Here is a 14,687-nt window from a genome sequence, read left to right on the forward strand (position 1 = left end):
CACCCTCCCACAATCACACCCAGGCAACACACAGATAAACAGCTTCACCTCCACAAACAACACACAACTCTAAACACCAGCTCTGCATATAAAAAATATCATGTTTTTTTAGGATTAGGAGTTGATATGGGGGGGAGCTATAGGGATGCTCAAGCAAAACGGAACCTAGAAAGAGTGTGTGTGTGTGTGTGTGTGTGTGTGTGTGTGTGTGTGTGTGTGTGTGTGTGTGTGTGTGTGTGTGTGTGTGTGTGTGTGTGTGTGTGTGTGTGTGTGTGTGTGTGTGTGTGTGTGTGTGTGTGTGTGTGTGTGTGTGTGTGCGTGTGTGTGTTTGTGCATGTGTGTTTGTGCGTGCGTGTGTGTGTGTGCGTTTGTACGTTGTGCGTGTGTGTGTGTTCATACTCAGATTGTTCGGAAACTGTATTAAATACGTTATTGCCTCCTCTTCAAGGAAATGGTAGCTTATTTTAAAAGAGAGAGGGTTTATTTAATGTAGCATACACCTCCTAAAAGGTTTACTTACTGCAGTGTAATATGTTATTTCAAATCCTCGCAACCGCATTTCCTATGAGGATAGAGGATACTGCCGTTTTTTCAAGACATGCTATTACTAAATGTGTTGCAGATGTGCTATGGGGAGGTGGGGTTCTAGGAAAAACACCATCAAACCTGTCATTATAAATGGTTTTCTCCAATTCTCAACAACGTAGGCCTACTTAGAATTTAGTTGAAAAATATATAATGTCAGCAGATGTTGGTGTATGTGTTCTTCATATGAGGAACTGGTTTTCAGAGCTGTGTTCAGTACATTTTCTCTCTCTCTCTCTCTCTCTCTCTCTCTCTCTCTCTCTCTCTCGGTCTCTCTCTCCCTCTCGGTTTCTCTCTCTCTCTCTGTCTCTCTCTTTCTTCCCTCTCTTTCTCTCTTTCTCTCCTCTCTCTCTCTCTCTTTCTCTCTCTCTCTCTCTCAAAAGCTTTGATTTGCACCATGCAGCTGTCTTTCAAAGAGAGGAATTAGAACTAAGGGACCAGCCTAGATAATGTTCCTCTTTTCTCTCTCCTCATCTCTTTGATTCTCTCGGGTGCAGTCCTTGTGTTGTCAATGACAAAGCCATATTAACAAGCAACACCCTATAGGATATATATATATATATATATATATGTGTCTATTAGGACGGGAAGAAATGCTGCCCACGTGCTGTATCTTCGTTTTTGGTGACTTAACACTTGGAAGTGAGGAGATGGGACAACTATGTACAAGTTCCCATCACCCTTCCAGCTCCACTTCTGAAAGAGAGAGAGAGTGTGTGCTGAATCTCCCTCCCTCTCGCCCTCCGTCTGCCTAACAGATGGGAGGGCGGTTGGTAGAGCTCTTCCCCTCCCCCCTGAGAGGCCTGGTACCTGTTCAAAGATCCCTCTTTCCACCTCTTGTTCTCGCTCTCCCCTCTCTTTCTCCCTCTGTCAGCTCTCTCTAGGTTCTGTTACTTTGAGGCAGACTATTCTCTATTGGTATGGCCACCATTCTCAATCCTTCTCTCTCACTCCCTCAGCCCATCATGTCTTTCCTAACGTGCACTTTGACCTTAGCAGTGACCCCCACTGGCCTTCCCCCAGCCGTTTCACTTTGTAATGGAGAGAGAGAGAGAGAGAGAGAGAGAGAGAGAGAGAGAGAGAAACAAAATCCTTCTCTCTCCTTCCCAATCCCTACATTTCCTCTGCTCTGCCCTCTCCCCATACTCTTTGGTTATGGATTAGTGAATTGGCTTAGTGTGGCATAGAAAGATTGTTAGTCTTCTCTCTCCCTCAGGTTCAGGAGTGGCTGAAAAATCGCAACATTCACCTAAAACTAAACCTACACTTTCACCGTCGCTGCACCTAAAAGGTGAAGTGTCAGTCTCAATCTTCTGTGGAGTCCTCCCTGAGTGCATAAGTGGTCAACATACAGTGATGGATTACATCGTTTTCCCCCCTCATCAATCTACACACAATACCCCATAATGACAAAGAAAAAACTGTTTTTTAGAAATTGTTCAATAAAAAAATATAAAAAATATGGAAATATTACATTTACATACAGTAAGGATTTAGACCCTGTGCTCAGTACTTTGTTGAAGCACCTTTGGCAACCATTACAACCTTGTCTTCTTGGGTATGATGCTACAAGCTTGGCACACCTGTATTTGGGGAGTTTCTCCAATTCTTCTCTGTAGATCCTCTTAAGCTCTGCCAGGTTGGATGGGGAAAATCGCTGCACAGCTATTTTCAGGTCTCTCCAGAGATGTTTGATTGGGTTCAAATCCGGGCTCTGGCTGGGCCACTCAAGGACATTCAGAGACTTTTCTCGAAGCCACTCCTGCATTGTCTTGGCAATGTGCTTAGGGTCGTTGTCCTGTTAGAAGGTGAACCTTTGCACCAGTCTGAGGTCCTGAGTGCTTTGGAGCAGGTTTTTATCAAGGATCTCTCTGTACTTTACTCCGTTCATCTTTCCCCCAATCCTGACTAGTCTCCCAGTTCCTGACGCTGAAAAACATCCACACAGCATGATGCTGCCATAACCATACTTCACCGTAGGGATGGTGACAGGTTTCCTCTAGACGTGACGCTTGGCATTCAGGCCAAAGAGTTCAATCTTGGTTTCAACAGACCAGAGAATCTTGTTTCTCATGGTCTGAGAGTCCTTAAGGTGCCTTTTGGCAAACCCCAAGCAGGCTGTCATGTGCCTTTTACTGAGGAGTGGCTTCCGTCTGGCCACTCCACCATAAAGGCCTGATCGTTGGAGTGCTGCAGAGATGGTTGTCCTTCTGGAAGGTTCTTCCATCTCCACGGAGGAACTCTGGAGCTCCTTGAGAACCATTGGGTTCTTGGTCACCTCCCTGACCAAGGCCCTTCTCTGCCGATTACTCAGTTTGGTCAGGTGGCCAGCCCTAGGAAGAGTCTTGGTGGTTTCAAACTCCTTCCATTTAAGAATGATGGCAACCACTGCGTTCTTGGGGACCTTCAATGCTGCATACATGTTTTTTTCTCTGACATGCATGGTCAACTGTGGGACCTTATACAGACAGGTGTATGCCTTTCCAAATTATGTCCAATCAATTGAATTTATCACAGGTGGACTCCAATCAAGTTGTAGAAACATGTCAAGGATGATTAATGGAAACAGGATGCACCTGAGCTCAATTTCGAGTCACATAGCAAAGAATCTGAATTATTATGTACATTATGGGGTATTGTGTGTATATTGACGGTCAACATTTTTTATTTAATCATTTAAGAATAAGGCTGTAAAGTAACAAAATGTGGAAAAAGGGAAGGGGTCTGAATACTTTCTGAATGCACTGTAGACATAGTTCTGTCTCATTATATTGGATTGCGCTCTCTGTCTCTCTCTCTCTCGTGCGCGCGCCCTGTCTCTCCCCGTCTCTCCCCCTCTCTCCTCTCTCCCTATCTCTCTCTCTTTCGTTCTCCCCATCAGGCGGGCCGCGGCATGTCTCCTGGCGGGACACTGTCAAAGGGGTAAATTGGATTGTGCTGTTCTGTGGTAATCTTTTGGGGATGCTTACTGTCACCAGCCAACCCTCCCTGACCAGACCTGGATGCCGAGGGCAATGGGGTGGGAGCGGGTGTGTGGGGTAGGTGGAGGAGGGAGAGTTGACGAGCTGGGTGGAGGCTCTCGTGTTTGAGGGAGGACGCAGAAGGAGGGAGTGGTGTTGAAGGGGAGGGAGGGCACCGGCGCCGGGCTAAGTAGCACCTCTCCTCAGGCAGCATTGGTTGCCGGAGCCAAAGCTGGGATTAAATGTTCAGGACATGGGCTTAGTCTTAGTGTTACTGTTACATAAGGACTAAGGTGTTGCTCCAGAGGGTGTTAACATTGAGAGGCTCAGGGGGGAGGAGGCAGGAGGCAGGGAGTCACCAATGGAGAGAGGCATTGCGTTAGCGTTCAGGAGACGGAGGAGAGCTGCGTGGTGCGCCTCGACTGTCAGGATCTGATTGAGGTATGCTGGCCTGCCCGGGGGATTGATATGTTGTTGTTCTTGTTGTGTCTCTGGACTGTTGAGCACCACTGATAGGCTGGAGTGTTAGTCTGTCTGAAGACACTCTTTCATCTTTCTGACAGCACTTTACTGTTTTTAATGATTTATGCTGTGTAACCATAGAAAATTAACAAGAGTATCATAAAATACTAAACCAATGTGTAATTTTAGATGTTAGTCTCGTTAGTACTGTTGTTCCCTATGGTTGATTATACAGGTCAGTGGTCTTGTTTCCAGTGTCGTTCGCAGTGGAACTGCAAACAATCATCACATGAGTATGGTTTTGTCACAAAGGTGAAGAAGAGCTGTTGACATGCTAATGGTCAATGTGCATCATAATCAGGAGATTATATATATTTATAAACAGCAAAAAAAAGAAATGTCCTCTCACTTTCAACTGCGTTTATTTTCAACAAACTTAACATGTGTAAATATTTTTATGAACATAACAAGATTCAACAACTGAGACATAAACTGAACAAGTTCCACAGACATGTGACTAACAGAAATGTAATAATGTGTCCCTGAACAAAGGGGGGGTCAAAATCAAAAGTAAAAGTCAGTATCTGGTGTGGCCACCAGCTGCATTAAGTACTGCAGTGCATCTCCTCCACATGGACTGCCCCAGATTTGCCAGTTCTTGCTGTGAGATGTTACCCCATTCTTCCAGCAAGGCATCTGCAAGTTCCCAGACATTTCTGGGGGGAATGGCCCTAGCCCTCACCGTCCGATCCAACAGGTCCCAGACGTGCTCAATGGGATTGAGATCCGGGCTCTTCGCTGGCCATGGCAGAACACTGACATTCCTGTCTTGCAGGAAATCACGCTCAAAACGAACAGTATGGCTGGTGGCATTGTCATGCTGGAGGGTCATGTCAGGATGAGCTTGCAGGAAGGGTACCACATGAGGGAGGAGGATGTCTTCCCTGTAACACACAGCGTTGAGATTGCCTGCAAATGACAAGAAGCTCAGTCCAATGATGCTGTGACACACCACCCCAGACCATGACGGACCCTCCACCTCCAGAAAAGATACCGATCCAGGTTACAGGCCTCGGTGTAAGTACAGGTGAGACAAAACCGTGACTCGTCAGTGAAGAGCACTTTTTGCAAGTCCTGTCTGGTCCAGTGACGGTGGGTTTGTGCCCATAGGTGACGTTGTTGCCGGTGATGTCTGGTGAGGACCTGCCTTACAACAGGCCTACAAGCCCTCAGTCCAGCCTCTCTCAGCCTATTGCGGACAGTCTGAGCACTGATGGATGGATTGTGCGTTCATGGTGTAACTGGGGCAGTTGTTGTTGCCATCCTGTACCTGTCCCGCAGGTGTGATGTTCAGATGTACCAATCCTGTGCAGGTGTTGCTACACGTGGTCTGCCACTGCAAGGATGATCAGCTGTCCGTCCTGTCTCCCTGTAGCACAGTCTTAGGCGTCTCACAGTACGGACATTGCCATTTCTTTCCCTGGCCACATCTGCAGTCCTCAAGACTCCTTGCAGCATGCCAAAGGCACGTTCACGCAGATGAGCAGGGACCCCGGGCATCTTTATTTTGGTGTTTTTCAAAGTCAGTAGAAAGGCCTCTTTAGTGGCCTAAGTTTTGTAAGCTATTAGTGTCATGCCTAAGTTCTGTAAGCTGTTAGTGTCTAAACGACCGTTCCACAGGTACATGTTCATGAATTGTTTATGGTTCATTGAACAAGCATGGGAAACAGTGTTTAAACCCTTTCCAATGAAGATTTGGATTTTTACGAATTATCTTTGAAAGACAGGGTCCTGAAAATAAATAAATAAGAGAGAGAGAGAGAGAGAGAGAGAGAGAGAGAAAAAAGAGAGAGAGAGAGAGAGAGAGAGAGAGAGAGAGAGAGAGAGAGAGAGAGAGAGAGAGAGAGAGAGAGAGAGAGAGAGAGAGAGAGAGAGAGAGAGAGAGAGAGAGAGAGAGAGAGAGAGAGAGAGAGAGAGAGAGAGAGAGAGAGAGAGAGAGATTCTGATATTACGCAGAAGGATGTGAGCAGTGGCAGAAGGATGTGAGCCAGTAGTGAGTAAAGCCTAAATTAGATATGTAACCACATTGGACCTTTTACAAGCTTGATTATAAACAAAGTGTCAAATAGCCACGCCGTTCTTGGACTCAATATGTGAAACCTGAGCTACTGTCAACCTGGAGACAATTCGGAGATGTCAGGCTACATCTAATTGGCTTGATTACACTTGGCTCCATCTCCCAGGAGAGACTGAAGATATAAGAGAGCCAACTAGTGGCATGCAGGAGTACAGGTGTTTTGAACCTGTGCTCTTCAATACTGAGAAATAATTCTCACTTGTATTCCTAAAGCAAGATCACATGGGGTTATAACTGACAAGACATGTGTCTACCAGGCACGTCTATTACCAATGCCTTCCGCTCAAGAAGTGTAGGGGTCGAATGTACAGCAGTATGTAGTTGTTCACCATGGGGGTTGGGGTGCTTTCTCCTGCATCATGTCACTCAATAAACACATAGATTCAGGTTAGAGGAAGATGAAACAAGGAAGGAAAGATGGGGGAGTGAAGTGTGTGTGTGTGTGTGTGTGTGTGTGTGTGTGTGTGTGTGTGTGTGTGTGTGTGTGTGTGTGTGTGTGTGTGTGTGTGTGTGTGTGTGTGTGTGTGTGTGTGTGTGTGTGTCTATGCATGCCTGTGCGTGTGTGTGTGTGAGAGAGAGAGAGATTGACATGTCTTTTGGTGAAGCAGTGTCATCTTCCACATCAATGTCTGCGGCTCGCGCTGCCAGGTGCCGGAAATCTGGTTCAGAAAGGAGAGAAAAGAGAGAATGGGAAGGGGGAGAAAAAAGCAGGCTAGATGGTTTTTAATGCGACGGCGCTGACAGCTCCCCTGCATTGCACTGAGCTTAAATAATGGGATGCTCATTTGCATAACGAGGAACGTTATCACCTCTACTGTCAAAATAAAACACAACAGTTCTTCTGCTCCTCCCTGAGATAGATTGGGTTGGCCTACTTTAGCACTCTGGAGAGAAGTACCAGAGATCTGGCTTACTCAAGCTCACACACACATGCACACACTCTTTGGAAGTCAGCTATTTCACTCACACACACTATCGGTCCAGCTCAGCCCACACACACACGTGCATGCATGTGCACACACACTCAACCACAAACACAGACAGACAGACAGACAGACAGACAGACAGACAGACAGACAGACAGACAGACAGACAGACAGACAGACAGACAGACAGACAGACAGACAGACAGACAGACAGACAGACAGACAGACAGACAGACAGACAGACAGACAGATTGTGTCCAGCTGGTTTAAGTCCTGGTTTAAATGTTCAAGACCGAATTTGTCGGGAATCAGCTCTATTGCCGTAATTTTAAAAGTCAAATCTATAGTGTTTCTGAACAAGGCAAGGCTAGGTTTCACATCTGCATCCAAGCCAGTCTCCATGTCGGCCATTTTAGAACTGTGTTGGAGGTAGACTAGATTAGTTTTACCTTGACATCGTTCTGTAAACAAACTGCTGTTTTTCAGGAGAAAGAAAGTGTATTTCTTAGTCTAGAGGTAACGTTACACTGTGGGTGATTAGAGCATTTAAGTTAGCGGCACTTCCAAAACTGTCAAACTCTCTGTGAATGAGACGAGATCCAGACAGCGCTGTCTCTGCTCATAGTTGGCACGGTAACGCAACAAACCTGATTTGCATGATATCGACAGTAAAAAACACAGCGCTCCTTTCACAACATGTTGACAGATTAGTTGTATTTCTTCCCCCTCCCTTGTGGCAGCGATGATGTGACTTTTCTCCCACCCATACCCCCCCACCCCCTCGTTTTTTTTGTGCCATATTTCATGTCACTTAATGCTTATCCTCTATCCTTCTGTCTCTCTCTCTCTCTCTTTCTTTCTCTATTGCAGGTACGGATGCTGGAATCTTTGAATTGATCGGAGCAAGTCAAGAGAAGAGAGAGAAGAGAGAGAAGAGAAAGCGTTTTGAGGAGAGGCAGAAGAAAGCATAAAGTTCTTTAGGGAGAGGAGAGAAGAAGAAGACGGGGACAATGGGGAGGAAAAAGATTCAGATCACGCGGATTATGGATGAACGCAACAGACAGGTAAGCCCCATGAAGAAGGATGGATGGATGATGGGGGGGGTGGAAATACCTTACTGTGGGCCTGGGAGAGAGCACGGTAGGTGTGCTGACTTAAGTCTTCAGGGAGTCTGGATGTGACGGTGTCGTGGTGGTGGCAGGAGGGTGTAGGTGGGATAGGAGGGTGATTGTTCTGGGTACCCTGGGGGTTTACATGGAGGTAGTAGTACGTCTTGTTTTTCTTAAATGTAACATACACTGGTGGCACCCTATCACACCCTCTCACACCATGCCACCCACTTTAGCTCATGGCAGTGGAATATTACTATGCACGGGGGTGGAGAAGGGAGGGGAAGGGTGGGAGAAAACACAAACAAACAACCAAACAGAGATGGAGGTTTCATGCACGCACCACACACCGCAGAGAGCGCCCTGGGATGGGTGGAGCTAAGAGAGCTCTGAGAGAGCGCTGAGAGGCCGACATGCTCCTTCTGTCTCAGGGCTGGTTGTGCCTTCTGTATCTTTCCTCTCAAGGTACCTTTAAAACAAGGCTCATATTCAAATGTATTGAAAACACGTAGCCAGCATAAGTAAGTAGAAAAACCCTATACAATTATTTTTCAATTATTTGAATCAATGTTTATATTTCAAAAGAAGAGGCACATTTATTTGATGAACCCTTGTATAGGCAAAGGATTTACCATAAATATCATGTTCAACCAGCTGGCTTTATTTGTGGCCATGTCTTCAATGATAAATTACAACAAAACATCAGCCACACAACCCAGGAAATGGATGGAGACAGACTTGCCTCTCTCTCTGCCCTGCAGGCCCACAATCCATTACTTCCTGTGGCACCAGTGACCACCGCCACTCTGTCAGCTCCCTGTCAGGCCAATTGGATCCATACCCTGCTAATAAGCCCCCCTCCAATCACAGGTCACACACACTCCCTTCCTCCTCAGTCCCCACCAATCTGTGAATCATTATCCCAGCATACTGTCATGACATTCACTGGTTATTACATCTATCACATTAGAGTGGTTCAGACTCTCTTAGATCCTTCTACTTGTCATGTCTTTATTCTGTATTGGCTGACATCTAGCAGAGTACTTCACTGTCCCTTCTAGCCTCTGACAGTATGACATCTCAACATAAACACTGTCATTGGGCTCTCTTCACCCTGCTGTTGTGACTTGACATAAAACGGTGCTAGAAATCGATTGGACTCCACTGAAGTGGCTGTTGCAGCTGGGTGGTCTGAGAACTCCTTGGTGAGAAGTAGACAGAAGAAATAAGTGAAAGAGGAGGAGGGGAGTGGAGCATGAAGTCCGTTATGTCCTACTTGACTCTCTGGGAGCTCTACAGTTGTTCCCAGATATCAGGTTTTTGGAGTCAGGGTAGGGGAGGGAGTGTGGGAGAGGTCAGGGAGTTTCAGAGGGGAAGGCTACCACATTGCACCAGCACCCACACCTCCTGTCTGCTTTTATCTTAGCCTCCTCTCCCTCCCTACCCGTCACACCGCAGACCGGGCTCACCGGTCGCACCAGAGGCACTCCGGCTCCCAAGGATGAGGAGGGAAGAGAGGGAGACAGGAAGGACACCTGAGGGGAATCAATACCACAGATATCCGGGGTTCGTTTACAGAGAGCGAGGGAAGGAGGGAGGGCGGGAGAGAGAGGAAAGGAGGGGGAGAGAGGGAAGGGAGGGAGGGAGGGAGGGAGGGAGGGAGGGAGGGAGGGAGGGAGGGAGGGAGGGAGGGAGGGAGGGAGGGAGGGAGGGAGGGAGGAGAGGAGAGGAGAGGAGAGGAGAGGATGAAGAAAGAGGAGATGAGGGAGAGAGAGGGAAGGAGAGAGAGAGGAGGGAGGGAGGGAGGGAGAGAGAGGAGAGGAGGGAGAGAGAGGAGAGGAGGGGGAAGAGAAAGGGAGCAAGTGATTTTAAGTTTATACCTGAGATCTCTTGTAATCAATTTTACACCAGCAATATTCCTTGCCTTTTTACACGTTGTTTTGAATTCATACTGATACAAGATTCTTAAATAAACTTCTTAAACATCTTTTGAATGAACTCTTGCTTTTTGCTTTTTGTTGTACATGGCAATGGAGGTAAAGCAACATCAGTTCTCATGTATGAGCCAAGCAAGACGTGCACGAAGGAGGTTGGTGGCTCCTTAATTGGGGAGAACGGGCTTGTGGTAATGGCTGGAAAGGATTAGGTGGAATGGTATCAAATACATCAAACACATGGTTTCCATTGATTCCATTCCATTAGCTCTATTCCGGCCATTATTATGAGTCGTCCTCCCCTCAGCAGCCTCCACTGATGTACACGAAGGAAACCATCACAAGGAAGAAGGAGACCTTTGGCACACAGAAACAAAGAAGATTTTTTGTTTTTATTTTGTCTAAATGGCAGCCTGAACTTTGCATATTTTCACTTCTCCTTTGAGGAAACCTCCTCGTGCTACAGCCAAATAAACATCAGAGGGGTTACCTTTAGCCTCCACATTCTTTGCATGCTTCACAAGCTTCCATCCTGCCCTGAACCAAACTCAAAACTTCAAATCTACTTACAGTTCTCTGATATACAATCAATCCATATACATGAAGGAATAGATCAAACTACACTTGAATTAGTAGATTGGCAATCAGGCTGGTGTGGCTGTCGAAGTTTGACCTCTTATGTCATACTTCCTATATTTGCTATGTCAGCCCTATGTAGATATTACGAAAGCCTTTAACTTCTCATCCCTATTGATGTCCACTTCCCTGTTCTCCCTGCCCTCTGTTGAGTGGCAACGTTCTGTTAAAGCTCTCTGCAGCCACCCTGCCACCCACGGGCTCCGCTGCCCACCACAGTGCCATCATCGTGGGCACGGGGCCTCCGTCTCTCTGTGCGGCCACTTTGGCCTGCCACCCCCAGACCCTGAAACACTTCCCCAGAGCAGGGGCACCATGGTCAGGCCTCCCTGGCATTGACTGTCTGCCCAGAGCTCCGGACAGAGGGCAGCAGTGTGTGAGCCCTGGCTCCCGGCCCCCCACCACTCAGACCCTCTCCCAGCCCCGGGCACATGAAAGGGCCCCCTGTGCCATAAATGCACAGGCCGTAGACAGAGAGCAGACACACACACTCACACAAACACACACACACTTACACAGACATACACACACACAGATATCTATTGCAGGCATACATGCTCAAACATATTATACACTCAGACACATACTTAGAAACACACATACATTTCTATTTAACACACATATATATTTAATTAGACTGAGGTAAACACTTCCATCTCTCGTCTTGACGTTAACATCCAGGGTCGGCCATCATGGAGTCCAGCTAATTGAGGCTAATTGAGGGTAATGCATATTGACACGTCTGTCCAGCCAGTTCAGCCGTGTGTGTGTGTGTGTGTGTGTGTGTGTGTGTGTGTGGTGTGTGTGTGTGTGTGTGTGTGTGTGTGTGTGTGTGTGTGTGTGTGTGTGTGTGTGTGTGTGTGTGTGTGTGTGTGTGTGTGTGTGACAGTGGGGGTGGTGGGTTGTAAAGGGGAAGAGCCCCTGTGGAGGGGTCAGAGGTTCAACATGGATGAAGTCATCAGTCACAGGAAGTAGAAACGTGCCCCCTCCCCATTTCTCTCCCCAGTCAGGACTCAAAAACAAAACAATATATGTTTATCTTCAGCACATGAGCTTATTTCTTTCTTATCAAGGAAACAATCCACACCACCGCAGAATGAAGAAACATGGTTCTTTCACTTACAACAATTCCGGCGTGTCTCCAATCAACAGCGGTGGGGTGAGAAAGCTTGTGAGGGAAATTAACGGCAGGAAAATAATGAGGCCCGCAGGGTATCTCTTCACCCCTGCACTTCTCCTCTCTTCCCCCATTTCCCACCTTTTCTCTTGTCCTTGATCGTTACCTCTGTGAGCCAAGCTCCTCTGTGTCAGTCTGCTCAACCCTGAGAGACCTCACCTAGAGAGCGCCTGCAAAAACACCTCACCTTTCCTCCACTTTATGCCCTCTTTTGTCTTCTCATCTTCTTTAACCGCCTCTTTTCTTCTTCTCTTGTACTGCTACTCTCCTCTTTGTCCTCTTTTCTTCTTCTCTTGTACTGCTACTCTCCTCTTTGTCCTCTTTTCTTCTTCTCTTGTACTGCTACTCTCCTCTTTGTCCTCTTTTCGTGCATTTTGATTCCTATGAAAGTGGCAGGAAAAAATATCATTTTTGGTGTCTCTTTTACCTTCTTTATCTTTCAACTGGAGCTCTGTGCAACAAGACATTTTCATCCTCACAAATGAATGAAAATAAAAAGTTATTTTGGTCAATCTCGCCACTGACTCGGCTCTCGCAAAGTTAACACACACATTTTTGCAGCAGGCACTGGATATATCACTTTCCACTTGTGGTTTTACAGTCTAAACAGGAACATACAGAGCACGACCATACTCAGGCAGGAGTGCTTTTCTCAGAAATCACTACCTCCGGGAAAAGAAAATCCAATGAAATCACTGCATTAACCATTTTTCATATTGTAATGCAGGATTATTTCTCAGACGTTACTAGTTGATAGATTTTAATTGATTAACTTGAATTTCAATATAATCTCTTGTACAGGAGCTTAGTTTTTTATGTACTCTGAAAGTCTAGGACAGGCTATTAGGAGTGGGTGGGTGCTGGGTGGTGGTGGGGAGCAGAGTACGCATATATTAGAGATGTGAGCTCAAACAAAGCTCCTGTTGTCATCATTCATCTCCAGCAGCCTGTTTGGCTCTGAGGAGAGTTCAGGCCCAAGTCTTGGGCTCCTCTCCTTATTCCTTTAGTGTGGGGAGCCTTCTGACAATAGGACAAGTGTTTGTGTGTGGAGGGCAATGGTATTGAGTGTTGACTTGTATGCGTGTGTGCATGCACTTATGTTGAGTGTGTAAATATGCCATGTCTTAATTTGATCATCCTGTTGCAGGAATTGTTTACAGTGAATCCTATGTGAAAGCAGTATTGTAGTGTATTCAAGATTTAAAAAGGCTTCTAAAGTTTGTAATTTCCAATTTAACAATTCACACTTGATTTGCCCTAACAAAAAATGTATCAACCCCTACAAAAGAATGGCCATAAATTATAATCCACATAACAGTTCACATTTCCTGTTGCTGATGGATTATTTTTCTGCTGTGTGAACCTGGCTCTTATTAAGATACGGCATCTGTATGACGTGTGTGATGATCTTTGCATGAGTCTTAACATATTGTGTGTATATTTGCTTGGTTAAATGACCGCTCTCGGTCCCTGTCTCTCTCCTCCTCCTCCTCCTCCCCCCAGGAGGTGGGAAGCAGAAGCGAGGCCCATTGTGAAGGGGAAGCCACCAGACTCTTCCTGTTATGAGAGGAAATGCATACAAATGTGCTTCCTGTGGTCCCCCCTCCCTCCCACCCCCTTCACCCTAAGCCGCTCACTGACTTTTTTTCTTCTCCTCTTTTTCCCTCCTCTCTTTTCTCCTTTCTTGACTGTGGCCATAGTACGTCAGTTCAGTCCTTCGGAGCTCCTCGTGGTAAACATGTTTGTCCTCTTGGTTGACGCTGTCCGTCTTGAGGCGGAAAGAGAGGGAGGGAGGGAGGGAGGGAGGGAGGGAGGGAGGGAGGGAGGGAGGGAGGGAGGGAGGGAGGGAGTGTATATACAGTACACTATGTGAGGAGGCAGGACGTTCAGCCTCTGACCAGATGACATGCTCTCACTTAAAACACCAGACCGTGAGGCCTCTGGTCGTCCTATACTCTCATCCTAAGACAATGCACCATTAGGTGCAACTATAGATTTCACACTCTGGGGCCCCTGAGATTTCTGCAGTAAAAAAACACTCATTCACAGTTTGTTTGACACTTAAGGGTTTACACTGTTTTACCCAGCAAACCTCCTGCCCTGATAGCGGCAAAGGTGCTACAACAATGTTCTGTGATTATCACGTTAATGTAGCTAACAGCGCCCACCCATCAGTGGAAAGAGAGGGTTTTAGAGAGAGGTTAAACCACATTGAAAGTGGTGGTGGAATGGAGACCAATGGGATAGATCGGAGATAGAGTTAGGCCTCCAATGGGCATTCCATTCAAAGTATACTGACTGCATTGGGTTACAAAGTGGAAGTGGGGAGTGGGGGCCAGGACATTGGTTAGAGGGCCCGTAACAGTGTTGCAGTATTTAAGAACAGTCTTGAGACCACATATCAATTGGGTTGTTCTTGACTCTGTGTCGGATACATTTGCACTCAGTCTTGACTTGGTCTTGGACAGTGAGGCCTCGTAATTTCTTCCCGAGACCAGCCAAGAGCAGCGGAGTAAAAAACTCTGAATTATCAGCAGGTGTCATTTGGTTAGCTAGCAAGAACTTGAATGACTGTTATACAGTTAGCATGTCTCTTGCATTGACATATTCACTCTGGCTATCTACTCCAATTTCAGAGCACTCTCGTCTGAGTCTGCCAGAGCGCAGAACAACTGATGAATTTACGAATGTGCAACGTCTGCTGAATATGACTGGTGTCAGTAAACATAGGCAAAAAAAAAGTAAACACCCTAAACAGCTC

The 14,687-nt window shown here is 46.5% G+C and overlaps 1 protein-coding gene across 9 annotated transcripts in view; it reads left to right on the forward strand.

Annotated features, from left to right (window-relative positions):
• LOC100500787 (myocyte-specific enhancer factor 2C) overlaps positions 1–14,687 on the forward strand; it is a 98,705-nt gene that overhangs the window by 36,241 nt on the left and 47,777 nt on the right. For 8 of the 9 annotated variants that reach the window (XM_014172371.3, XM_014172372.3, XM_045706762.2 and 5 more), the window contains one exon: positions 7,941–8,134. In XM_014172371.3, the coding sequence (XP_014027846.1) occupies positions 8,081–8,134 (54 nt within the window). In that variant the 5' untranslated portion in view covers positions 7,941–8,080. Of the gene's footprint in view, positions 1–3,909; positions 3,987–7,940; positions 8,135–14,687 lie in introns of those variants that run through there. The other variant, XM_014172374.3, reaches the window with a different exon arrangement.

This window comes from Salmo salar, chromosome 24, assembly GCF_965601325.2.
Source record: "Salmo salar chromosome 24, fSalSal1, whole genome shotgun sequence".
NCBI lineage: Eukaryota > Metazoa > Chordata > Actinopteri > Salmoniformes > Salmonidae > Salmo > Salmo salar.